Source organism: Nyctereutes procyonoides, unplaced genomic scaffold (assembly GCF_905146905.1).
Source record: "Nyctereutes procyonoides isolate TBG_1078 unplaced genomic scaffold, NYPRO_anot_genome, whole genome shotgun sequence".
Taxonomy (NCBI): domain Eukaryota; kingdom Metazoa; phylum Chordata; class Mammalia; order Carnivora; family Canidae; genus Nyctereutes; species Nyctereutes procyonoides.
The window spans coordinates 25,565,202-25,592,230 of record NW_026575044.1 but is presented as its reverse complement, the minus strand read 5'-3'; the positions used below and the strand labels follow the sequence as shown (position 1 = coordinate 25,592,230).

At 49.8% G+C, this 27,029-nt stretch overlaps 1 protein-coding gene across 14 annotated transcripts in view; it reads right to left on the bottom strand.

The window, feature by feature from the left end:
• The window catches only part of CELF4 (CUGBP Elav-like family member 4), a 299,993-nt gene extending 273,762 nt beyond the window's left edge, over window positions 1-26,231 (bottom strand). For all 14 annotated transcript variants that reach the window (XM_055324366.1, XM_055324368.1, XM_055324369.1 and 11 more), the window contains exon 1: window positions 25,487-26,231. In XM_055324366.1, the coding sequence (XP_055180341.1) occupies window positions 25,487-25,772 (286 nt within the window). In that variant the 5' untranslated portion in view covers window positions 25,773-26,231. The remainder of the gene's footprint in view (window positions 1-25,486) is intronic.
• Between the last annotated feature and the right edge of the window lie 798 nt (window positions 26,232-27,029).

Here is a 27,029-nt window from a genome sequence, read left to right as displayed (position 1 = left end):
CTCCTGACAGTGGCTCTGACCCAAGCATAGTCATGATGGTGTCAAGGAAGGATGGTTTGGCTCTAGGTCTCCCAGGAGAGTAGTTTGGGTGTTGCAGGTCATCCTGGGACCCTGGGGACACCTTCTGCCCGCAGGTTCCCTTGCCCCAGCCCAGCCTCCCAGAGCCTCCCAGGTGCTTGGGTGAATCATTTCAGCTGCAATTTGTAAGTAAAACATCAGCTTATTTCGTTGTGTGTTGCTTTTATAATTTTTTTTTTTTAACTTTAAAAGAGGGGGAAAAGGGCCAGCAGCCTGCCTCAGGCATTTGGTGGTGGCTCTGGGGGCCCGAACAGAAGTCTCTGCAGAGTGCTTCTCTTCTGGGTCTTCAGAGAACCCAGCCGGCTGGGTCGGGGGCGGGGGCAGGGGTGGTAGACCAGGGGCAAGAGACCACAAGGACACGGGTGATGGGGCAGGCAGGGCGGGAGGCCTCAGCCACCGCAGAGCAGGGAGGAGGGAGCTGGGCGACCTACATCTCCGCTGTGAATCTGGCTGACTCACCCCTGGACAGTTCCCGCTCTCCCTCCTGGGCGGAATGCAACCTTGGCATCCTGGGAAAGAGATGCTGCAAGAAAGGGCAGGGCAGTGGCCCAGGCAAAAGCCAGAGGGATCGGGACTGCAGCACGAGGGATTTAGGTAGGAGCATGGGAAGGACAGACCTGAGCTAAGCTTGGCGGAGGTGGTGGGGTCTGGGATTGGGGAGGGGAGGGCTCCTTAGATCTGGTCTCAGGCTTCCTGCACGCCTGACCTCTTAGTGTATCTCGCACAATGTGTGACCCCACTGATGTTCAGACCACACTGGAGAACAGTGATCACGTCCATGGAGTCCTGTTTAATTTGTTCTAATATAAATGACTTTAAATACCGTGAAACACAGATGCCTCTTACATTTATACCTCCAGCCCACATCTTTGCTCAGCTCCAGGGTCACACCTCTGACCTGCCTTCTAAATGTCTCCAGGTGTACTTCTAACCCATTCCCAGCACAACCCTGCCAGAATTTTGATCTCCGGTTCCTAAAACGCATTCCTTCCCAGTAAATGGCACCACTCACCACCGAGAGGCTCAGAGCTTCCTGGGTTCCCCTCTTTCTTTCACTCCACATCCAATCCATCAATGAGTCCTGGGACCTTGTTTTCCTGCGCCTCCTCTGGGCATCCTAATCCACATGCACATCATCTCTCCCCTGGCTGCCTACCTCCACCTCTGCTCTCCCATAGCAGTTGGTCCTACACAGAAGAAGGATCTTTGCAGAATGTGCATAGCAACATGTTGCTTCCAGTTCTTTTGCTACACTTAGAATGCAATACAGACCCCCTCTTGACCTGCCAAGCCTGGCATGGCCCACACCCCACCTCCTCACACCTTTCTCTCCCCATCACCCCCAAAATGCTCCTGTCACACAGGGCTTTCTCCTATCCCTTGAACACATGAAGCCTCTTCCTGCCCCAGGACATTTGTACTTGCTGCTCCCTCTGCCCAAAGATCTCTCTCCCTCCATCTCTGCTTGTTGTTTGGACGTCAGCTTCACCTTAGTTTCTGAGGGAGACCTCTCCATTGTTGCACAGGATAGGGCAGCCCCAGTCACTCAATGCCTCACCAGTAGTAAGCTTGAACCCTCAGCACAGCACTTACTCGCAGGGTTTTAATTTTGATTTTAAATTTATCATCCAACGTCTCCTCAGGAAAATGTAAGCTGATGACAGCCAGGAGTTTACCTGCCTTGGTCACTGCTGTGTCTCCGGCAGCTAGACTTGTGCCTGGCACAGAGCAGGTGATCGATAACTATTTGTGAATGAATGAATTATTTAATCCTGCTTATGTTTGTCTGAGAATGCTTTTTGCCTGGGGTGGAAGTGTAAGCTCATGAATGTGTTTCCTGGACTGGCTCTTGTGTACGAATTGCAAGACTAATTAAACTCATACATATTTGTGGAAATGCAAATATAATTTTATTTACCAATGACTGTAATAAAGGTAAATGCTCCTTACTTAAACAAACAATTCACTTTGGGAATAGAGCTGTAAACAGAAAAAATAAATAAACACTCGTTATTGAGTGCTTACTGTGTATCCACTGAACTTCAGGAGCTGGCTGCCCTGACCTTCCATCACGGAGCTCACACACACACATGGAGACTTCCTCAGCCCCGGAGAGGGGACTCAACCACAGCTGGCCCCGAGCTCAATCAAGCACATGACCCTCGGGGGCACTGCTTGGCGTCCTGGCCCTGCCACTGCCTCAGTGTGTGACCTGGGGAGTTTCTTAAACTCTCTGTTTCCTTGTCTGCAGGATAGAGATAGAAATCCAACCTCCTCCCGAGGAGCTGGGAGTGTTAAATGAGATAGCACCTGAGAATGCTTGCTATCATGTTGAGCACATGGTAAATGATAAAGACACGTTAGGCATTCTTCTCTTGTTATTATGATTATTACTATTATACAAGCCTATTCTAGGTGTTTCTACGTGTTCTCATTTAATTACTACAATAACCCATGGAGTTGGGGCTGTTATTCCTGATTTATAGGCTGAGAGCTCAGAGCTCTGGGACTGAGATGCTCATGGCCATCATACAGCTCTCAAGGATTAAGCCTCAAGGCTGCAAACTCCAGACCCAGTGCTCTCCACATGGTACCGCCATGGCGTCGCCTTGTTCTTGGAGAGAACCCGAGCTACTGAACGCTATCACACCCCATTTCCATTTTGACCCATGGTCAAACCCCAGTCACAGACTCTCCAATCCCTACTTGGTCTCACCATTTCCAGTTACCTTCAACCCCTATTGTGGTCTCTGAGCAACCCCTCAAATCCTCCCACGCTCGCCCCCACCCTCCAAGAGTCCCTAATTCTTGTCCAGCTTGGACTCTACATCCAGCACTAATTTCCCATCACGTGGTGCTAGATTGTGAAATGAGAAGCCTTGTTAGAGGTGCTTAGTCTCTCTCATCTCCATTCTCAGGTGAAAAAATGGAGATCCAGAGGAGCCCAGTGACTTACTCCAGGGGGCGCCTAGTTAGAACCCCAATCTCCACCTCCTTCTGAATCCCAGCCGCAACCTGCCCCACCTCCCCAGAAGCAGGCATCTCCCTGGTCACCACGGGAGCAATGAGGGCACCTGAGGGCATCCCAAGTCAGGCTGCTGGTGGTGGGTCAGGGTAGGCTGTGTTTTTTTTTTTTAATATTTTATTTATTTATTCATAGACATAGAGAGAGAGGCAGAGACACAGAGAGAGAAGCAGGCTCCATGCAGGGAGCCCGATGTGGGACTCGATCCCGGGTCTCCAGGATCACACCCCAGGCTGCAAGCTGCGCCAAACCGCTGCGCCACCAGGGCTGCCCTAGGCTGTGTTTTAATTATGCTTCAGGCATCGGTTTTCCCAGAGCCAGCCTCTCGAGCCTGCTAGCTTCCTTGGGCAGGGGGCTGTGGATCTTCCTTCCATGCCTCACACACCATGCAGCCCAGCACTGGCTGCACTGTAGGTGAGCAATAGCTCAGGCTCTGTTGCAGGGGCCTCCTGGGTGGACCTGCCAGCCAGACCTAAGGAAAGTGGAATGTTACCATGACATTCACAGTTGTCATCTTTGAGAGGTGGGAATGGGGTGCCTTTCTCTTCTTGCTACCTTCCCATCTTGTGTATGTTTTCTATGATGAGTATTGCTCATAGTGGAAAATGCTTATACTAAACTTAATATTAAAAAGGCAACTGGTTTTCCTGGGGCCAGAGTAAGCCTCCCTCCAGGGAAGTGAAGGAAGCTACCAGAGATCTGTGCCTGAGATGGGCTCAATTGAGGCCCGTGGGGAAGTCTGCTGGGCATGCAGTGTCATCACCACGTCTTGCCTTGGGGAGCTCACAGGCTAAGGAGAGGCCAGCCAGATGGGCACTAGCAGCCTGGGCAGCACCGAGGTTCTGGGGCCCTGGGGTGGGAGATTCAGGCTCGAGGGGCCTCAGAGACTGAAGAAGGAAGCTGCAGCTGTCACAAGCTTCCTGGAGGAGACTCGTTGTAGTCTCTGCAGAGGAGAAGGCCTTGGTTTGGGGGAAGGAGAAGGGAATGTAGTGGATGGGGTGGGAGGAGAGCTGCCTGAGTACAGGAGCCCGGGTGGAGCTGATGTCCCAGGGTGGGAGGCACAGAGGCAAGAGCAGGAAGGCTGGAGGTGTCTGGGTTGGGAGCCCTTTGGACTTCTTTTCCTTTTTCATGTTTTATACAGCTACCGTTTGCTGTATGCTTACCATGGTGCAGGTGCTGTGCCAAATCTTGTGCCCAGATCACTGCATTTCATGCTCAAAATAAATCTATTTTGGCAGTTTGTATATTCTCACTTGCTAGACAAAGCAAGTGAGGCTGGCCCAGGAAGCAAGGTGATTTGACCCAGGTCTCCCAACTGGTCAGTGGGACCACTGGGGCTCGATCACAGCACTGCCTGTCTTAGAGCCCCTGTGCCGCATCCAGAGTTCCTGGCTCCCACTGAAGATGGTCTGGGAAGGCCCAGGAATCTATGTGAGGTGCTGAGCAGGTGGGACCATAATAGCTTGAACCAGGTATGTATCAGTGTGTACTTGTATGTGTGCATCTGTGTGTATCTGTGTGTGTATCGGCATTCACTGTGTGTGTGTGTATGTATGTATCTGGATGCAGTGTGCATGTATGTGCACCAGTACATGAGGGTGAGATGTAGGAGAGCAGGATTGGGGCCCTCTTCCTTCAGGTGGGGACATAGCCATTCTGGCAGTTACGACAACAGGCTAAGGAAGGGGTTCTATGGTGCAACCACATGGTCCTGGCAGTGTGGGAGGTCATGCCCCTGGGGAAGAAGGGGCCACAAGGTGGGGCACAGGAAGGTACAGGATGCTGGGAGGGTGTCCAGCTTTGAGGCAGAAGGATGCCCCAGCATTCTGACAGCCTGAGCTGGGTGCTGACCATGGGGCCAGGGAGCCTGCATGAGGCGGCTCTGAGTACCACGCACCGGCATGCACAGAGATCCCTGAGCTGTTCTCCAACTGCAGTGGCCTTGGGAATGAGTGACCTGTATTCAGGGAATCCCAAGGCTTGGGAGAGAGGCAAGGATCTTTGTTTCCCACCAGATTCTCGGAGGATTCTGATACAGCAGACCTGGTAAAGGCCACGGAGGCTTGGGGTCTGGCCTCACCTAAGCGTTTGGTGTGCCTCCAAGCTGACTGCTGCAGACTTTCAGGCAAAGCACAGATGACAAGCCTGGGTTTGAGCCAGAGCCATACATTTAGGGGTTGGTGTAGGGGGGGTCCCTTCAGATGAGTGAAGGAGGTAACTGTGTCCGAGATCCCACCATGGGAAGCAAGGAGAACTGGCCTTCTTCCCACACATGGCCTGGAGCAAAGTGAGTTCATACATGGGCGAGGATCAGGGAGGGCCTGCTCTTTATGTCTGCACCCCAGGAGCTGGATCAGCCCCCAAATAGCCCAGAGATGAGGCAAAGGTACAGGTTGCCTGTAGTAGATGTGTGGGCTAGACTCAGGGACTCTGTGTGTCTGAACAGAGAGACAGACAGATCCAAGAGGGCAGAGATGCATTTAGCCAGAAAGCATTTCTCTGGAGCCCCACCCTGGCCCTCCTTTGCACTGTCCTTCCCTCAGGACACATTGCTTCCAAGCGCTGCCTCTGGCCTTGCTGGTCAGGTCTGAGCACCATCTGCTCCCACCCAGATGGAGGTGGTGGGGAGGGCCAGCTCTCCTTCTCAGAGCTGCTGCACCCCCAGCTCCCTCTCCCTGTCTCTGTCTCTCTCTCTCTCTGTTTCTGTCTGTGTGTGTCTCTGTCTCTCACACACACATATACACCTACACATGGCCCTGCACTTGCAATTGTCTCCGAGGGCAGCTGGGTGCTCATGGCTACCTTCCGGGGAGCCCAGAAACCCCAACCGCCTCTTCTTCCGGTGTCCCAGGGGAATCTGTGGGCAGAATGTGAGAAAATGCCACAGATGGCCCAGCCGTGCATCCAGGAAAGCAGCGAGGTCTCTGGGGGACACGGTCTCACTTAGTGTCCCACTCAATTGACTGCCCACAACCACACGTGTGCAGAACCCTTCCTCCCTGCAGATCTTTCCCACACTCCTCCTGCACACCCCGGCCAGAGCCCCTCAGAAAGACCCCCCTCCTGCAGAGAATGGCAGGAGTGCCCACCCAAGCAGTTGGACTCCTCTTTTCTGCTGTTTTTTACATGCATTTGGTAGAAACTCTGATCATAGATATACACACAATCTGTCATTTAAGAAGTGGCCCACCCAAACCTGTCACAGCCCACATATGCTTGCATACGCTCAGCACATATGAGCACATACATGCACACATGTCTTTGCCTGTGGTTCACCGTCTGGACCTGCAGTATGCTCACAGCAGGGTGGTGTGTGTGTATCTGCATACACACACACCACCACACATGCATGTGTGCATGCACACACGCACTGTTCACACAGCAGCTGCAATGAAGGCTGCAGATGATTCTGGAGCTCTGCTAAGACACAGAGCTTTAGGATGGGGGCAAGGGTGCTCCTCACATGAGATACCCTTGGTCTGAAAGAAAGGGTGGGGCTCACCTGGAAAGCAAATCCCAGGATGAGCAAGTTTTGCAGCCTGGGCAGTACAGTGAGAGAGCCCTATCTGCATCCTTCCTTCTCTTTCCAGAACCAGGGCAGAACACATAGCTCTCCTACACCCGACACATACAGACGAACCACACGACACCAGTACACACACACACACAGACACACACACAAGAAACTCACAAGACAGAGCCTAATGCAAAACACAAGGGGACATGTAACCACACAGCATGCCTCTAAAGGACACACCACGTGTCAGAAGTGTAAGCCACACCATAGTCATTGACAGCCCTCTCTCTGCCGCAGTCCCCAGAGTTGCCCACAAAGCTTCAGCCCTCACAGCCTGTTGGCACTGTAGGTACACCAGGGAGAGGGCAGGACGCGTGTGCCACATGCAGTGGTAACGCAAAACCAATCCAGCACACATGGCTCAAGTCTGCGTGTGGCAAAGTGGGCCTGCCCCTCATCTGCTCATCCTTTCAGTGGTGAAAATTTAGTGAACTCATTCCTAGATCCTCAGGATTTTATTCCAAAGAAAAGAAAACCATAGGTTTCCCATCCTCTGATGAGCTCCCTGCAATTGCTCACCTTTTTCTGTGAGTGTGTGTGTGCTTTTAGTACAGCTGAACAGGGCCACTTTCTCTGCCAAGCCTCAGCCAAGTGCAGTCCCGTGGATGACAGGAGCCCTGCAGGCTGGGAGCAGACTTGGGTGGACACCAGAGGACGTGGTGTGCAGACATCAGCCCTCGCTCTGAGCCTCAAAGTGAGGCAGCCTGTGTGCCAGCCTCCAGGTCAGACTGGCTGTAAACCTGCAACTCTCCTCCTGGTTCTCCTTTCCTTTCCTTGAGGCACCTCTTCTGCTCGCAGGCCTGGCCTTACCTACGTGAGACCTGGCCATGGCCAATGTGTGGGACTTGGGTGGCCCTTGGAAGGCCCGCCCCAAATTTCTCCACAACCTGCCTTTGGTCATGGTCAGAAGAGCAGAAATTTGGCTGGGATCGTGTGAGTTGACGCAGAAGGGATATTGCAGACGGCATTCTCAGCAAACACCTTCTGTTTATTTGTTGATTTCTAATGAGAATTTAGCCTTGGCCTTTATGGGGTTCCTAGGCCACACAGGTGTGAGTGAGAGGACTTCTGGCCTCTGTAGGGCTGAAAGGTGAGTTGAGGGGTCCACTGTGCCCCTTCCCTGCCTCCGAGCTGGACCCTGTCCCTCCTTTCTCCAAACCAGCTGGTTTTACTTCTACTAGACTTTTGTGGCTAAATTATGTCTTTGGTTAGTTAAGCCTTATTACGGACTGGTGAGTGAGTGTGTGGGCCTACCCTTAAAGGTATACCTCTGTGTGCATATGTGTGTGTATGTTTCTATGTGTATGTGTCTGTGAAATCCGTGCATATATTGGTATTAGCTGTATTTTTTGAGAGCATGTATACTTGTGTATAAGTACAGGTATCACTCTGAATGTCCATATTTGAGTGTGTTCCTACATGTGTATTTAGTTGTGAGTGTGTCTATATGTGTGTGTAGATGTGTGTCTGTATGAGGGTGTGTCAGTTATCTCTGGCATGTCTGTATATGTGCATGAGTGTGTGTGTGTTCAGATCCCTAGAAGACAGTGGAAAGCTTTAAGAAACATTAGCCTGGGGATGCCTGGGTGGCTCAGCAATTGAACATCTGCCTTTGGCTCAGGGTGTGATCCCAGGGTCTGGGATCGAGTCCCACATTGGGCTCCCTGTGAGGAGCCTGCTTCTCCCTCTGCCTATGTCTCTGCCTCTCTCTCTGTGTCTCTCATGAATAAATAAATAAAATAAAAAAGAAACATTAGCCTATAATGTCACATGGCTTCAGTTTCCCCATCTGTAAAAGGAAGGAGATGCAAGAGATGATCTTTATTTACATCTGTAAAGGGAGCTGCAATCATGGAAATGTGGTGGGCTTGAAAACATGACAAATTCAAGAGCCGATTCTGTCTGCGTTTCCCTAGCACGTAACCTGGGTCGAGTTACTGCCCTCAGAGCTTCCGTTCCCTTGGCATTCAAAGGGGCACACTGACATCTCTGTCGCAGTTTTGTCACAAGGATTTGATGAGATAAAATAAGCGAGGGCCCTGTGTGTGTGTGTCATGTAGTAGGTGCTCGGTCAATACTCCCTCCCATCCATCCTTGAGCCCTGATGTCATCCTGTCGTCCTATTTACAAGACAGCAGGACTGTCAGAGCTTCCTGTGGTCTGATGGGGGTGCTGGCACTTAGCACATGACAATGACCCCAGAGATTTCAACTTTTTCACCACATTTTTCCTCATCTCAGCTCATTCCATCCACACGATGACCCTAAGAGGCAGGATGAGCAGGTGTCATTGCAGTGATTTAAGAGAGGAGGAAGCTGAGACTCTGAGTGAGGCAGTAGAGCAGGGCAGAGATGCAGGTGTCCAACTCCTGGGTGCAGTGCATCTGTGGGGCACCAGCCACCTCTGTAGCCGGCAGTGTCCAGAGCACTAAACACCACCTGCTTCTAGGCCCCTGTGAGGATTGAGGCCTTTCTTGAACTGCCAGGCCCAAATTAGAGGAGCCTGCCCACTACTCCTAGGTGCATGCACACCATCTTCTGAATAGAGCCGTGGTATCAGCCCTTTGCACAGAAATTGCAAGTCTGACTTTGTGAAGGGTGGCTGGTCATTCCCAGAGCCAGCTCTGACCTGCCTGCGAGAAACAGATTTCTCTTCCCACAGAAAGTTAATGGAGTGGACACCCAAAGCCAGATTCCTGAGCCTTATCACCCACCTTACCTACAAGATTTGACTCTAAGTGATGTTTTCCGGTTTCCGAAATCAAGACCACCTTAGAGAAGCATGGCCTGGCTCCTAGGAGAGTTGGGGAGAAGATGGTCTCATGCTACTGAATGGAGTCTCAAGGAGATGTCTCAGAAGGGGGGGTACCCTCAGTTTCCATTTAACTTTGGGCAGGTTTGTGGGGGAAGAGCCCCAAACTAATCATTTATTTTAATTAAGATTTTAATTTATTTATTCATGAGAGACACAAGAGAGAGGCAGAGACACAGGCAGAGGGAGAAGCAGGCTACTTGCAGGTTGCTCAATGCAGGACTCGATCCCAGGGTCCCAGGATCCCAGGATTATGCCTTGAGCCGAAGGCAGATGCTCAACCGCTGAGCCACCCAGGTGTCCCAACAAATCATTTCTTAAATTATGCTTGCCTTTTGGCCAAGAGCTGCCCAGCAGGCCAGGCCTCAGGAACTTGCCTCGCTGGTCTGCAGCCAGGCCTCTACCCCTTTTGGTTTGCCTCTGCCCCCTTCCCTGGCTTGCCAGCACTGGTTCTGAGCCTAAATTGCTCTGCGGTATCCTGGTAGGATTTGACCAGATTGTAACTTTCCTTCATGATCCCTTTTCCATTTTTCTTTATAAAAAAGGTATCAACTATATCTGGTTACAATAGGAATAAAAAGTGGTAATATAAAAGAAAACACTTTACAGATTAAAATACTATATAAATGGAAGACATACTGTAACATAAATGAAATACGTAATTTAGCATCTATAATACAGTACGTAATATGCATGGTTTGACTTTAAATTGCCCCAACACCTTAGTGCCTAGTACACAGGTGCAGTGTAACATACGACTTAATTTGGTATATGTGTTTTATAGCATGTACCATGATCCATATGATTACATAATATCTTATGACATATCATATTGCTAGCACAGAGGAAAGTAGGATCAGAATTAGTTGACATTAGGCTATTTCGGCAATCGAAACACCAGCCCCAGATTTGTAATTTGAACCGCTAAAGCTAGGAGGGAGAAACTGAAAAAAAGGAAGGGGGAAGGAATCCCCAGGCACCAGCAATGGGGCTGGGGGTCCTCGGGAAGGCAGGAACTCTGGGGATGGGGAAGGGAGTAGCAGGGAGAGGGATCTCTCTGGAAGAGGTGGAAGAATCACACTCGGCGGTGATTGTTCCCACTATTTATGAAGCCAGATGAGGAGCTATAGGGCTTGCGGTGGCCCCCGTGTCTGCTGATTAGCTGGAGATTATATTGATGATGTAATAAAAATTCACTTTGTCTATTAAGTTTCACCAGAACAATCAGGAGAGATTAGATAAAAATCAGAGGAAATGAATAACAGAAGGGAGGAGGAAAGCCATGAGCCTCACTCCCTGCCATGGTCCCCGTCTGTCTCCCTTTTTCCTGCTTCCAATGGGGCATGAATGAAGATGCCTCCGCCGCAGCACCCGGGCAAAGCTAGCTAGAAATGTCCTCGAGCCGGGCTGCTGTCAGGGAGAGCCTCACGCTCAGACATGACACTGGTTTAAGTTTACGGACCATGTTTAATATTTGATTAGACCTTTGGCAAGGCAGCCTCCTGCTAGGGGATGAGCAGGGTGATCAACCCTTCAGCTGCTTGGGTCCCCGTGGCCCTGCAATTCTGTGTCCCTGGCGATGCAGCTTTAGGTCAGGCAGGCCCGTGCGCCTACGAGTGGCCAGGGGACTTCCAGCCTCACAGTGACTCCCTCTAGCCTGGCCTGTGCCTAGATCCCTCCCTTAGAGATATTTCTTATGGTTACAGCCCAGGCTCTAAAAGGTCCCTGTACGAGGCACATGTCACCAGAGATGGTAACACATTAATGTCCATCAGCCGCCAGGGACACATCTGCCCAGTTTGATTTGTCAGATCAACAGGGGGCAGGAGTTTGAAAGGATAGGAAAAGGAGGTCACTTGGGGTCGGGGGGCCAATGTCCCAGGGAAGCAGGGAGGCCTGGGAGCACTGGGGCTTGGGGTATGTGGCCTGGGGTTAGCAGGGGTGGGGGAGAGTGGAGGAGGCTCCCGCAGCACGCCAGGAGCAGTGTTGTTTGGTTACACAGCTCCATCACCAAGTCTGGTTCTGTTCTCCCTCTGAAACTTCCCTGGGATCAGGAAGCTGCCGGGAGGTGAAAGGCCTATAAGGAGAGAGTTGGCCTCCCCTAAAAAGTCCTGTTTGGGGGCCCAAAGGTCACCTCATTATTCGTGCTTCTCTGGGCTGGGTTTCTCTCCCAGCAATGGAGAAGCACCCTAATTGCTTACCTGCAGTAAATGGGCCGCCCAGGAGCCCTGGCACCCTTGCTCACACTGGGAGCAGTTCTTTCTGGGATCTACCAAGATGCCTGCAACTGAAAGATTATTGTCACCCCAGGAAATCCCTGGCTTCATCCCCACTGCCTGGCTGCCTCCAGTTGTCCCAGTGTTGGGGGTGAGCACAGAGGAAGGGTGGAAGGTGTGGGAAGATTTTAACCTCCGGAATCTCATAGTTTATCTCTGGGACATTCAGCTGAGTGAGCCTGTGCGGACAATCTGGATGCCTGCCTTGGTCACAGGGAATCTGGCCACAGGTTTAAATACTCCATGAGCAATTTCTCAGCCCAAGTGGGCTGCAGTTGGGACAACTGAAGGACACTGCAGCCTGGACGCAGGTGAGGCCAGCCCTTGCAGGTCCCATGTGTATCCCTAACTTCCTGAGACAGAACTGTAACCTCTTCATCCATTCCTGACCCCTACTACTTCTCCCTCAGCCAGACCAGTGGGGGGTCTCCATTTATTCAAAGTGAGAAAGTCCTTTGTCCACCACCCTGAGAATGAGACCTCACTGCAGAGGGACAGAAACAAAATGTAATGACGAAATGAAACAAAGCAGCGGGGCCCAGCCTCCCTGCTCTGTCTTGGTCCTGTGCACCAGCCTTGGCTCCTGCCCCCTCACTACCTGGGTACCCAGGGCCAAGCTCCCCAGGGCAGGAGGCCTGTACCCCTGTCTGATTATGTCTTTCGGGGGAGATCCTTCATTCCCCATACGGAGCATATGCACTGCATACTTTTATGTTTGTGGGTTTGCTGCCCTCTGTCACATCCAGTTATTTGGCGGTAGTGAGGGTGGGTTCCCCGCATCCAAGGAGAGAGCTAGACTTCCAGACGCCTTGAGTTTCCTCCTGAGGGAGGCTTCTATCTGTCCCGTGGGACCCAGGGCTTCCTAGTGGGGTACATGGCCTGTCTCTCCCACCAGATTGGGATGCCTTAAATAAATGCTCTCCACTTTGCAGAAGCCTCCTCTGCCTCATGGGGGGATGTGTAGGGGTGTCGCAGAGGCCAAATGCAGTTGGGTAAGTGACACCCCTGCTCTTGCCCCAGCTAGCTTCTCAGACCCTCTCCTCCCTGCTATGTGGCCCCTGCTGTGGGCCAGACTTTGAAGCATCAGCTCAGCTGCGATAGTTCAGAACATTCAGAGTTAATGAATGCTTCGCAGAGAAACTTGAGAAACTCGGGAGAAACAAACCGAGGCCTTAGTGACGGCGCGAGGGACATACAAGGGGTCTCACTCCAAAGGGACCAGGAGTGTAGTAGCTACCCCTTGGCTACTACTCCTTGAGTGTGGCCTGGGGCCCTGCTCCTGCATGCTCCCCTCCCCCTCTGCTGTGTGTCATTGCCACCCTGTCTGCCAAGTGCCCATTCATTGAAGCCTAAAGGCACACTCTTCCTGCGCTGAGACACTGCCTGTAATTTGTACTCCCCTCCTCTCTCTAGGGACGCACTCAGCTTCCCTGTCCTGGGCCTCACCCTTTCCTCCTCACTCCAGTGGATTTTCAAACTTGTTCAACACAATGACAACAGCATCAACCCTAAAATAAAATGGACTCTAAAATAAATGTAACAGTTTAGGGGGACTTGGATGGTTCAGTCATCCAACCTGTGATTTCGGCTCAGGTCTTGATCTCACGGGTCCTGAAATACAGCCCTGCCTTGGGCTCTGCGCTCAGCAGGGAGTATGCTTGAAAAGTCTCTCCCTCTGCACCTCCCCCCATTCTCTCTCTAAAATAAACAAATCTGTAAAAAAATAAAATAAATCTAACAGTTTACTTATTGAAATAATTAAGATGAGCGTAAAGAAGGTCTTATTTTTCAACAAAAAGATGTTTTAAAATTGGGAAAAAAATGAGGTGCGGCCATAAGCTAGTGCCTCTGTACTATTTTGTACTTCTCTCATTCTCATGGCCAAAGTGACTAAGGTTCCTGCCTCCATCGGCCCTGGGTGGCCTGTGTGCCAATCGACCTCTAGTTGATTGGTCGTCTACCCAGATCTGTTTTGTCAGGCACAGGGTTGGGTGTGCGTGGGTGCATGTGTGTGTGTGTGTGTGTGGTCTTGTGGGGGGCATCTGCAAGAGTTGAGGGATATAGCAATTTGGATTTGGACTCATTACACATCCTGAGTATGGGAAAGATTCTGGTGCCCAACATACGGAATTAAGAATAAAACCCATACTGAACTAATTATTCATTTTGGAAATGAAACAACTCTCATATTGCTAATGAAACTATGGTACTTTCTGGATTTTCTGATTCTCCTTTCTTGTTTTGTGTGGCTCTGTTTTGCTGCTCCCCCAGGCTCAGGCCCAGTGAGGGGCCTGGCCCAGGGTCCTGTGCTGCCCCCTGGAGCAGGGGACTCCCATGTGTCAGAGGAGTGACCCATCGTCACCCTGCAAGGTGTATAAAGAGGGGCGAGGGAGAAGTCTGCTCTGTGGCTCCTGCAGGGTGATCTGACAGTGACAGGAGCAGTGCCTTCCTCGTCAGGGGCCCCTCGCTCCAGAGCAGGAAATTCTCCCTCTCACCGTCAGATGGCAGGCGACCGCTGGTGGAGAGGGGAGAATTTCTACACGCACAGTAGGTAGGGGAAGGGTCTAGGGGAGAGGCCTGGCTTCTGGGCTTTTGGCTGTTCTGCTAGAATTCCTTAGATCCAGGTCTTGGGCCCGGAGGGGAGGTGGCACTGTGGATAGAGGTCGACCTTGGCCCCAGGACCCATCCTCCCGACGTGCCCTCTGTGGCTGCGCCTAGTCTGGGCTGCTTTGGGAGCAAGTCCGGCATCTGGGAGCTGTCCGGGGCAGGGGGGTAAGTCTGGGGGCCACACCTCTGCTAGGAAGCCTCGGCCATTAGCACTGAGGAGGCAGCACAGAGACTGGACAAGGCCCTTGGTCAGAGGGCTGGGTGTAAGCACCTGGGCAGAACTCTGAGTGTGTCTGCAGCCAGGGAAGGGGAGGCAGATCAGAGAAGGAGAGATGTGGCCTGTTGGCTGAGGCCCAAATGCTCTTTTCCATTCCAGCCATGGGCACCACTTCCTTACCCTCCTTTACAGTCATGCCATCTCCCCTGCACTTTCAAGGTCCATCTCCTATTGTCTGTCACCAACCAACCCTGGGACCCAGTCTCTAAGGCAGGCTCCCTTCCAGCCACCTCCGCAGGCTCTGGGTACAGAGAGGAGGAATGATCCAAAGGCTTCTTGGGCTTCCCCTGCTAGCCCTGTTCCCTTTCTCCATCTCCAAGGAGCCCCCAGCCACTGAGATTCTCTCCTTCCCACTCCTCCCTTCCAGATACTGCCCTGGGCTGCCAAGGAGGTTCAGGATCATCCTGAGCTGGGGCTCTGGCAGGCAAGGGAGTGAGGGGTCAGGGGCATGCCTGAAGGGAATTCCGAGACCTTCCCTTTCGCTCCTACTCCTTGTGACAGGAGGTGAGTCGCAGTGAGCCATGGCTTTCTGAGACCCAGAATATTCCTGACCCCACCAGACTCTGAGCCCCTGGCTCTGCTGGTCCCCAGAACTCAATCATGATGACTGATTTGACTGAGTGCCTTTCTTCTTGGGACCTCTAAGTTGCAGAGTGCACACTGGCATCTCCCGGAGCCAATATCCCACCATGTAACTGGGGATGTTACTTCAGGTTCATGACACCCGCTTGGAGATGGCCCTCTTCACACAGAGGGGCAAGGATGCTCTCTGTACCTCATCCGGTGAGACAAAGCCAAGCCAAGTATTGATTTGACAGAAAGATATGGATATGTTGGGTGGATAATGGTTAGGGGATCCTATTTCTTTCTTTTCCTGTTCAGAGAACACCTCTCCTCTGCCTCACCCCGCTGGAAAGCAGAGACTGGATGAGGGAGAGTGTTCTCATCGGTCACCCAGGGACACCTCCATCCTCCCTGGGCTCCTTCCAGGAGTTCAAGACCATGAAGCCTCTGGGAATGAGGTCCCCCTCTCCCACCATGGCAAGCACTACCAACATCTTCACCTCTTCGTATATTCTTAGAACCAGTCAATATGATTAATTTTACATGGGTATAATTTCCTGCTGTTGCCGCGGAGCCCTCCCAGCCTCACCCATCAGCAGCGACATGATACAGTTTCTGGTTATATTGGTCAACCAAGATATTGATATTATTAATAATGGATATCTATATGCTGACCTTTGTCCACACAACTGAATCACTCTGGGCTGGCTGTCACATTTCTTTAAGAGCTATTGATAAGCCCATTACTGGAAGGGCAGGTACAGTCTTAGGTGTGTGCTTTTCACTCACCTTCAAGCATCTCCTGTGAGAATCTATCCTTGTTACATGAGTTGCTGTGGGTAGGGCAGCGTGTGCAAGACAAAGTCCACACGCATGTGCTCGTGTGTTGAGTGTAGGCACATGTGAATGGACATGTGTATGTGAGTATGCATGTGAGTGTGTATATGAACGTGTATGTGTGTGTGAGTCTGTCTTGAGCACTGGCCCTTTTAGAGCTGATCAAATAGTCAATTAGAGCATTATAGGGAGGTAGCAGAATCAGAGAGTTCCTACAAATACACTGTGATGTAGTGTTTGATCTTTGGATGCCTCTTGTCTCCTAGGACTTGCGCAGGAGGCTTGGCTTTATAAGGATATTATTAGGTTGATGCCTCGTTCTCTCAATGTACCTGCCAGGCAAGAGGCAATACTCACTGGAAGCAATCTGGCCAGAACCGCAGGCTTGACTTTGGGGGCATGTTGCTTCCAGCCTCAGTCTTTTTATCTGTGTGGTGGCAGCAATGGATTGGGCTCCACTTTCTTAAGGGCAAAGGGAGGAGTTTGACTCAGCTCGGCTTCTCAACCTTCTACACTGAAACTCCTGATCAGAGGAATGCTTGACACACTTGGTGATTTATTGCATGCTGGGGGGGTGTGGCCCGTTACCTATTAGAAGGGTTCTGTGGTAGAATGCACGCTTTGGGTGCTCATGTGTGTCATGACAGGCACACGGATCTCATTGCTATGTCTCTCTGTGATTGCTGTTATTCCTACCTGCAAGGACAGTAGTGTCAGAGACAGTGCCTCTATCAAGTCAGGCTACAGTGATCTCTTCCTGTTTGGACCCAGACACGCTCACTTGTCGGGGGAGCCCCTCACTTGCCCCTGTAAAGGGAAGCCGGCTAGCTAGAAAAATCTTTTGGATCCTCAGACATAGTGTATGAATAAACCAGACATGGATTAATTAGGTGTGACTGCATCATTAAATTAGAATAATGAACAAACAGCCACGTATGGCATTCAAATTTGCCTAGAACGACTCCAAGGGTTGCTTTCAAGTAAGTCACCTGTCAGTTTGTAGGTTCTGGGGACTCTGGAGAGTGAGGTTCCCGTCCTATCTTGAGAAGTGAATTCTTTAGGCACCACCTACCCCAGGCAAGGACAATCCTTCAACCGGCACCAGACTCCACAACCGAATCCAAACAATGGCTTGGTTCGATACAGCATCATCTATGCACGCTTCAGCTGCGAGCATTTCTCAGAGTGAAATACGACAGGAGCACAGGTGCTCAAGAGACAGGAGGGAGAAGTTAAGAGGTGTGAGCAGCGGATGTGAAATGCATCGATCCTATAATATTTATGTGGATGATGCACATTGTCGCTTGTGCACACGCGTACACACACACATACACACACACACACACAGAGCTTTTGCGTTTCTGTGAATTCTTTTTTCTTCTATTGACACTCCCCTACTTTGGCCAGAGGGACTTGGAAGTGAACCTAGTATCAGTTGTATAATTATAGAAACAGCTACAGAATGTCAGTCCCCTGCCCTCTGCGGATGACACCCCTCAAAATCCCTGTCCTAGGACAGGCAGGCTGTACAGCAGGAACCATTTATCTTTAACAAAGAGGAAGAAGCCAACAGCTAAGAGGGAAGAAAATGGGAAAGAAATTCACTTGTCTCACTGGAGAGCCGGGGGATAGCCTAATGCGCGGGGGGCTTTGTTAGTAAGATCTGTTAAGTATCTAGAAACCTTTGATCTGGAGCCGCTTTTAACAAAGGTGATAATTAATTAAAGCAGAGTGTATTGCAATAAAGTAACATTGCGGTCAGTTTATGTGCTGTCCAGAGCCGGCCTTCGGAAGTCTCTGTCAATTAAACTCTTGTTGGAGCCCAGCTCATTATCAATTTTTTTTTCCCCGAGCTTTGATCAATATTTTTGGCTGTTCTATCCTCACAGAACCAGAACTACGTCTGTCTCCATGAGGGCACCCATTTATTTACATCTTGCAGATGGCCACGTAGGATTTGTTCCTGAGCTGAGCTGCTGGGAATCGCTCTGTTTGAGAGCGTCGGTCAGCTCATGCTGGAGGGGAGATACAAGGGAGGATGAGAGAAACCAAACATGGAGCAAGTAGAAGGGGAGAAGGCCTGTGAGCATGTGGTTCCCCAAAACATCCCCTTCTACTTCCAAAGGGAGTTGGGAAGGAGGATAGTGACTGGGGTTGCCCACCTGGCTTCCTAGTTGGTTCCTATGCACAAGGTTGAGGCTCAGGCTCTACACTCATCCAGGGGCCACTGGGACTAGGAGAAAAGGAGACAAGGAAGCCCTTAGGGCAAGCACAATAACTCTGGAAATTCCTCATCATTTCTACCCTTATCATTGTCTTTCCGTCCTGGCATTTCTAACCGCATCCTACGTTGCCAAGTGGAACACGGATTTTTTTCCCTTACAGCCTCACTTTGTGATTCTTGAGGGTGTTTTAATGGCAAGGAAGAGAAGGAAAAGGGGGAGATGAAGGCTGATGATAATAGGGTTACAACTAAATTGGGGGCTCTATTCCCCTGCCATAAGCTATTTGGCTAGGATTAGATGCTTTTTGTGAATTTAAAAAAGCAAAGATAGAGAGTCTGTAAATTTAAAAGGGCAAAAGTAGAGGGGATGAATGTGCTTCTCTTGCTGTGGAGAGACCAAAATGAGGGCATCCTGGTTCCTGCCACCCGTTCCTTGCATGGGGGGAAAATGCAGCTCTCTGGTTGGTGGAGCTAGCTTGACTTGGTCAAGTCCTATGTGTGTGTGTGTGTGTGTGTGTGTGTGTGTGTGTGTGTAAACACTACAAGAGGAAAGTAGGGCTGGGGTGCCAAGGGGCAGCGGGTGGGGTAGGAAATGCAGTGGATGGAGAGAATTATCTCTGCAGAGAGCCGGGTTCTATGGCTGGCCACTCAGCTTCCAGATAGAAGGTCATTTCTAAAATGACTCAAAAGGTGAGCAGAAGCAAGCAAGCATCTGAAGGGTGATGATGATGAGTGGGGGGAGATTGAACCCTCTTTTAAACCTGGATTTTGGGTGGATATCGGGCAGCTCCAAAAGAGCACACCTCCACCCTGGAACTTCTATCATTGACAAATCCAAGCTGTGAGTTCTGAGGTGGAGCACGGACATAATCACAAGGACAGCGGCGTCCTCCCCACATTCTCTCCTTTTCTCCATCAACCATCTCCCTGATCATGCATACCGCCTCACAAGATGAAACTACCCCTAACATCATTCCAGTGCCATTTGCACTTATCATCTCTTCCCTGGACTCACAAACACACATATACGTACACCCATATAAACGGAAGTTCACACACACATGCTCACAACAACACCCACACAGGCTGCGGCATCTTTTCTCTCCCAACCCTCCAGGACCTGCAGACACACACAGATTTTCACACCCTCTAGCGCTTCTTTCTGCATGTCACATGGGATTTCCCTTCCAAGTTCAGAAACGCTGCGTTTCAGCTACTGTCAACCAGCACTTCCAGCTTCCGGCAGGCATTTGGGTCCTACAACTTTCAGTTTCCCTTTTACTCTGCCTATGATTTTGGCCCTCATTTTCTGTACATTTCCCTTTCCTGTGCAGCCTACATACTCCAAGTCCCCTTCAAAGAGATCTTTCCTGGGTCCATTTGGAAACAGACCACCTCCTGATGATGTGTGACCTGTGTAGTGTTTCCCCCAAAACCATCTGAGGCAAGTGAGACCAGCTCTTTTCTCAGATAAGGACGTGGTGTCTTGGCTATCTTATTAGGCATCATTTGGAAGCCCCTCTCCCATCCTGGTATATAAACTATAATAATGAGGATGATCATGCTAATGATCGTGAGAGTGATGGCCATGCTCAAGTCCCTGGAGTGTGTGGCGCCATTGCTGGGCATCAAGAGTGCCCCCGGAAACCAGCTCTTTGAAAGTATTCTGACAACTTCACAATATGCCTGCATTATGGGGCGCATATCTATGGCAAACATTTTTGTAATCGTGTTCCTTTGGGGTTTTTTCCTAAGCTGTGACTTTATTCAAGAAAAGCCTTTCTTTTTGTTTTATTTTGTTTTGCGTTTGAGAAGCCACAAACATCCAGCCAACTGAAGCAGGTGGAGAGAGTGAAAATATGCCAAGGGGGTTCTTTCAACCCAATCTAGAATTCCCATTAAAGCTGAGGGGGAAAAGAGTGTTAACATCTCCCTGTTGAATTGCAGTGAAATCTAGGCCAGCCCTGGTTCCCATATGTGTGGGATGCGCTTAGTCATGCTTGCACATGGATGCATATACGTGCACATGTGCATATTAATTTATCTATGTGTTGATTCGGAGGGAGTCTCTTTAAAAGATAAATGAAATTACGTACAAGCAGCAAATAACCACCATTCTCTTCAATAAATGAATTATTTCCTAATAATTTTTTGTTGTTGTTGCTCCTAAATAGAATACTTAGAAACATCTGAGATTTGGAGGTTTTTTAATGGGGGATGCTGCTTTAGTTTACATTGGTTTTGCAACAATTACTATTGCTTATTTTCTTCAGTGAAACTTGTTTTTTTTAAATGTTATTCTTACCTCATTTTTCATATATCTTTTCTCACAAGGCAAAATCTTTCTTTTTAAAAACTGTAGGTGTGTGCCCTGGCTTTCTACCAGTGTCTTTCCCTGGACAGCCTGAATTTTTATTTTTCAAAGTAATTTTTAAAAAAAGTTCATCTTAATTGAGCTGATGCCCATGCTGATAATTCTAGCTTCACTGTCTCTTAGACTCATTTGAAAACAGAAATCAGATAGAGCCTCACTGGCTTCAATTCACCTATCTAAGGAAAAAAAAAACAAAAACAAAAAAACAAACAAGGAGCCCTCTCGGCTAAAGTCAAGCGGTGGAAACTCGAGGTTCTGAGAATTGCTATATCTTAAATGAAAATGTGAGACACAATTTCATGAAGATGGTCAAGAAACACCAAAACAACCATAACACTTGCCACTTCCCTATCTCCCAGCTGCACCCCAAATCAAGGGGCTTCAGGCACTTCTTACTCAGGTACCATTGAAATGAGAGGTTGTGTATCTGGTGATGAGTATATTTTAAAATTATATACTCTCCGGAGCTCAACCTACAGAAGGTTCTATTACTCTGTCCCCACCCTCCCTGTGGATGTAGTGTGGAAGTATAAAGGGTGAAGTCCCTGCAGCTGTGGCTTCTGGGTTGGGAGCACCTTGGGGCTGCCAGGAGACTAGATTTTCCTCCATGCAGTGGGGAAAAAAAATCTCAATGCAGGGTGGTTACCCAGGCACAGATCTGTTCAGACTGGTTAACACGAAGGACTGTGATATGGGCTTGGCTGTTTAGATTAAAATGCATCGCAGGCTCCGGGAACAAGCACACATCAGTAGTAAAGGCTGTTTAAACCTTTGGGGACAGCCCTATGTTTAGATTACATTAATTCATAAATATTATACTAAATACCACTTAAATTGGACTTAAATGACTTCAAAGATAATGCATTATAATATGGCTATCCAGAGAGCACTAGTCTTTATGTCTTCCAGTAACTCAGTCTTTGCTGCCTCCTATCCTGCTAGACAAGACCAAAGTTATGAATGGATTGCTGGCTTGTTCATGTGTGATCCACCGACTGTGTATGTGTGTGTGTGTTAGCAGGCATGGGTATGCGTGTGTATGTATTTTCAGTCACTGCTTCTGTTTGTTCTCCAGGAAATAAAAAGAGGAAAAGAGAAATAAATGTAAAGTGAGAGAAGGAAAGGATTAGACTAGTGGGTGACCTCTTCCTTTCCCCAAGGGAGAAAAATTCTATAAGAAGGGGCAAAATTGGTCCTCAGCTCACTTCTGCTGCTACCCAGGGAGTTTGCCTCTCCCTTTAATCAATAGTACAATGTCTTTCTCTTTGGAGCCTGGAAAAAACAATCTTTCTCAAAGTGCTTCTAATGGGGGGAGAAAAGAAGACTCTGAGTTAGGCGGGAGAGTTTGCATTAAACTGGGTTTTCTTCTTTGGGTGTTATTTCTTTGCATTGTAATTCTGGGCTTTTCTTCTTCTTTTCTCTCTCTGCCTAGCACCCAGATCTCCCTCACCCTCGCCCAAGTGAATTGGGGGTAAATTTACCTTTACAGTAATTACCCCAGTCCACAACTGCTATTTGCTGCCTCCCCAGCCCAACAGCCTTTCTCTGCTACGGCTGGGTTTGCTCCACAACACCCACCCACTCCCTCCTCCACAGACTCCCAATTTGACTGGAGTAATTGCCTTTTAAGGTTCACTCTACGCATGGCAGGTATTCCATTAACCCTTAGAACTCCTTCCTCCTTTAGTTACCTGAAATGGCAGGTGGCCAACAAATGGATACCCACCTGAAATCTCATGCATTTAATTTATTTTTTACTTATTTTTCTCTTCTCCTCTTTCTCTCTTTTTTCTTTCTTCCTTCCTTTCTTCTTCTCCCCCCCCCTTTTTTTTTTGCCAACAACATGCATTTGCCATCCACACTGGAGGCCAGTATCCTGTCACGTCTCTCAATTTTATCCCAGTATGATCATTAGAAGTTAGAAATTCAAGAAGGGGAAAGAAAGAGCCACAAACATGCCCTGAAACCAGGCTTAACAAAGGCATGTTTCTATCCCTAGCTTCATGTTGTCAATTTAGAGTTGGGGAAAATCTAGAAGCCAAATGCAATCCTCATTCTTCAAGCTTCATCATGCTTTTTGACTTAACAGCAATTAATCACCAATGGCAAGCGAGTAATTTTTTAAGGTGGCCGGAGGCTTATTTTATTAGGATTAACTAATAAATCAGGCTGTATCTCTGAAGGAGGAGTTCAAACTCTTCTAGGACTGAGTAAACCAGACCTCAGAGACTGTCTCATTTATTCAGCTCTCCTGGAGCTTCCAGGCACTGTTAGAGATATTGTGACCCAACCTTGCCTATAAAAATCCAAGGGATAGAGAGAGGCAGGAAGTTTCATAGGGAAAAATATATATGCTCAGGCTCTGAAGGATGAGCTGCGACAACGAGACACCCAGCATGCCGGAGCCAACAGGCCTGCCTGCCACTGACTGAGCCAGTTTAGGGGAAGAATTATTTAGAAAATGAAGTTTTGGTTGTCCTAGGAATCCTGGCTGGATATGTGTATGTATACATATGATACATATGAAATAACTATAATATAACCTTCTCTAGCTTCTAGATGAAAATGATGATAATTCTACTTCTTTGCTATAATACAAGGGAGTTCAAATAACATTAAAAAAAAAAAACCACAGTGATGATACCAGCAAGGGATCGTGAGAAGAAACCAAGGAATATTGTTAAAGTTTATCTTCATTTGAAATAAAGAAGTAAATAAAGTGCTCCAAACCCGGACCTCTTAAGAAGCTCAGCTATCCACAACTGTCTTTTGCTTCTGGTGGGTTCTGTTTTTTTTTTTTTTAACTTTAAAATCTTAATTCACCACAAGAACTGATCATTAAGATGGGCAAAAGATTTCCCTATTTATGCTTTAAAATTTTTCATTATTACTATTTTTAAATCTGAGGACATATGAGAATGACAAAGGTTTGATACAAACCTTGATTAGCTTCTAGGGAGCTTGATTGGAAAGGGAAAAACTACAAAGATTTGGTTGACTTGAGAGGGAGGGGGGAAAAAAAGGAAAGAAATGTTATTTCAAAGACTGCCTCCCGATTTCACCTTTCCAGTCTCTCTTCTGATCAGACAGACATTTTCTCCATATTGGATAAAGGTTGGTTTGTCTCTCCATTACAGCCCCCACCCTCACCCCACCCCAACAAACCCGGTATATTTCCATTCTGCTGTGTTTTTGTGCTACTCAACATGCCATTAACTTTAAGATTTACTCCTCAGCAGGCAAGCTGGAAGATGCTAAAGCCAATAAAAACTGCTCTCTGGGACTCCAACTATGAAGAGTTTGGAGCTCTGCTTAGTATTCGGATGAAGGGAGGGCTGGAGGAGGGAGGGAGGTTGTGATAGTGAAAACCACTGCTGCTTAGAGAGCCAGACAGCTCTGCGCTCTGCACCTAATGTGCCGGAGGATCAGCTCTGTTCATAGCCCATTTGTGGCCAAGGATGAGGCTGCTCTCTCTGTGTGGGTGTGTGTGCGTGCGTGTGTGTGTGTGTTTTCATCTTTAAAACCACCAGCTCTAACACAGCATCTTCAGTGGCTCTCCACACTACTGTTTATTAAAAACGGAACGTCCATACACATCCCTTACAACTTCCTTAGCCCGGTGCTCCTTCCCTGCCTGACGATCAATCTCTCTCAGAAAGCATTTAACTTGCCCACACAGCTCCAGCCCGGATTAATCCCCACTGCACATCCTATACATTACTGTTAGGAAGCGGAGCACTGGGCTAATTTCGTCACCCACCAGCCACCCACACACGTTCTACAACTGAACACGTTTGGGGATCTGCCTTAAAGATAATAAAACAAGGAGAAAACAGGCAGGCTGCAGACAATTCTCATGACCACTTTCCTAAAAAGTTGCTGGGTCTTAATTCTTTGATTATTCTGTCTCCCCCTCCCCCAAGCACTCACTAGCAATGATTGCTTCAAGGGAGAGCAATAATGTACTACAAGCCTCTCTGCATGGTGAGTTTGGGATAATTTAGGCTACACCCTTCAAAATGCATATCTTGCACACACAGATTCCCCCCCTCCCAACCCCCCAGAGCTCCGCTTTCCTGAGAAGGGGATCATTCCGGCTTCCCCGACCCCCCACTCCACCCAGGGGATGGCTGGTTCCTTGCTAAATCTTGTCTTAGGTTTTGTCCCTCCTTCCTTGAAACATCAAACACCCCCTCCCCCACCACTCACACCACAACCGGATTACTGAGGCACATAGCTCGACAGGGAGAGTTTACTGTTAAATTGATAGCAAAATAAAAATGTATATATATATATATATATATCTGAATTTGTCACCTCTCTTCTTTTTAGACGGCTGCGCTCCCCGCTACTCCGGCCCGGAGCGGAGAAGGAGGAGACCATCTCCTCTGAATATTTTCAGCACCAAGGCGATGGACAGCACCCTCGGTCCGCGGCCCGCGGAGCGCCCGCCCGCCAGTCTGCTCAGCGTCCCGGGCTTGGCCGGTGCAGCTGTCCCCGTCCCAATCTTGCAAGTCGCTGCACCCAAAACCCCAAGCCCCGTTTCCCCTCCATCCTCTCTCTCTCTCTCTCTCTCTCTCTGTCTCTGTCCATATTCTGCTTCCGCTGCTCTCCCCACCACACCGCTTCTATCAGCTCCTCGCCCCAAACCCAGCCTTGCCCCAGCCAACAGCTCCCCACGCACCCCAGTCCTGGGCTCGGCTGCCCGAGCGCCTCCCTCCTCGGCGTCCGCCCGAGGCTCCCTCTGCGCCGTCTCCCGCTCGCCCGTCGCCGGCCCGCCGGCCGGCCCGCCCGCTCCTTCTCCCCGGCAAAGTTGAGAGGGGAAGGTGCACTCACCTTTGTGCATGCCTGTGAACCTGTCCTTCAGAACCGTGAGCTCGTAGATCTTGCCGAACTCCTCGAAGAGGGGCTTGAGGTCCTTCTCATCCAGGTTGCGGGGGATCTGCCCAATGAACAGCTTGATGGCATCGTGGTCCTTCATGGGAATGGTCGACGGGTTCCCCGGGCTGTGGCTTAATCCGTTCATGTGCCCGGCGCTGCCCGGGCTGCCGCCGAGCCCGTTGGTACTGAGGCTCGCGTTGTCAGCCTGTCCGTTTGCTAACGTGGCCATCTTTATATACATAGAGAAAATCTTCTTTCCTTTTATTCTTTCTCGCTCGCACTCTCTCGCTCTTCTCCCTCGCAAGCTCGCTCGCGCTCGCACACGCACACGCACACACACACTCGGGTTCTCTCCCCCTCGGTTCCTCTACACCTCGCTCTCCCCTCGCTCTCCGCTCTCTCTCTTTCTCCTCTTCCCTCGCTCGCTCGCGCTCGCGCTCTCTCTCCTCTCCCCGCTCTCTCTCTCCCTCCCTCTCTCCTCTCTCTCTCCCTCTCTCCCTCTCTCTCTCTTTCTCTCTCTCTTTTTCGATCTGGTTTCTTTCTTTCTTTTCTTTTCTTTGTTTTCTTTTTCTTTTCTTTCTCTCTCTTTTCTTTCTTTCTTTCTTTTTTCCTTTTTCTTTTCTTTCTTTCTGTCTTTTTTTTTTTCTTTCTTTCTTTCTTTCTTTTTTTCTTTTTACATTGAACAGACAGGATCTCTGTCCTTTCCGTTTAAACAGGCTGGACCGGTTCAAGTTCCCAGGCAGACCAGGGGTGGGGGCGGCGAGTGAGCGCGCGCGGAGGAGGGGGGGGGCGCGGGGCCCGGAGAGGGCGAGCCGCGGGGGGGGGGGGCTTCCGCGCGGCGGCGGGCGGCGGCCGGGAGCAGGACGGCGTGGGGCGGCGCCGGCCCCGCCGCGCCTCCCCCGTCGGCGGCCCCGGCGAGCGGCGGTGGTACAGTCCGAGACAGCCCCCGGCTATAAATAGCGCCAGGCGCATGGCTCTTCGGGAGGCGCTGAGATTCCGGGCCCGGCGGCCGCGGGGAGCGGGTGCCCGTTAGGAACGGGGCTGCCGGCCTCCTCTTTGCCTTTTGGGGGTTCTTTTTGTAATAGCAGCAGGTGCAACTTTTCGTATTTTTAAAACATTGGTTTTTCATTTTCGTGTGCGTATGTGCGGGGTGGAGCGTGTGTGTGCGGGGGAGCGTTACCGCCGAGCTGCGCTCTACTAGGGCGCCAGGCGGGCGAAGCAAAGGCGAGGATGGCGGGCGGGCGGGGCGGCGGCGAAGGCGGCGGCGGAGGTGCCATGGGCGCTTTTTTCTCCCATCTGGTTCCCTTTATTTATTTATTTATTTAGACTAGAAAAAGCGAGTCGGCTTGGAGGGAGTCCGCCCAGCGATCCGAGTGCGCATTGATCAGTGTCGAGAGAAAAAAAAGCTACATAAATATATATTATGTGGATGAATCTATGGACAAGAGCTCTCGCGCGCGCGCTCTTTCTCTCCGTGTCTCTCTTGCTTTTTTCCTCC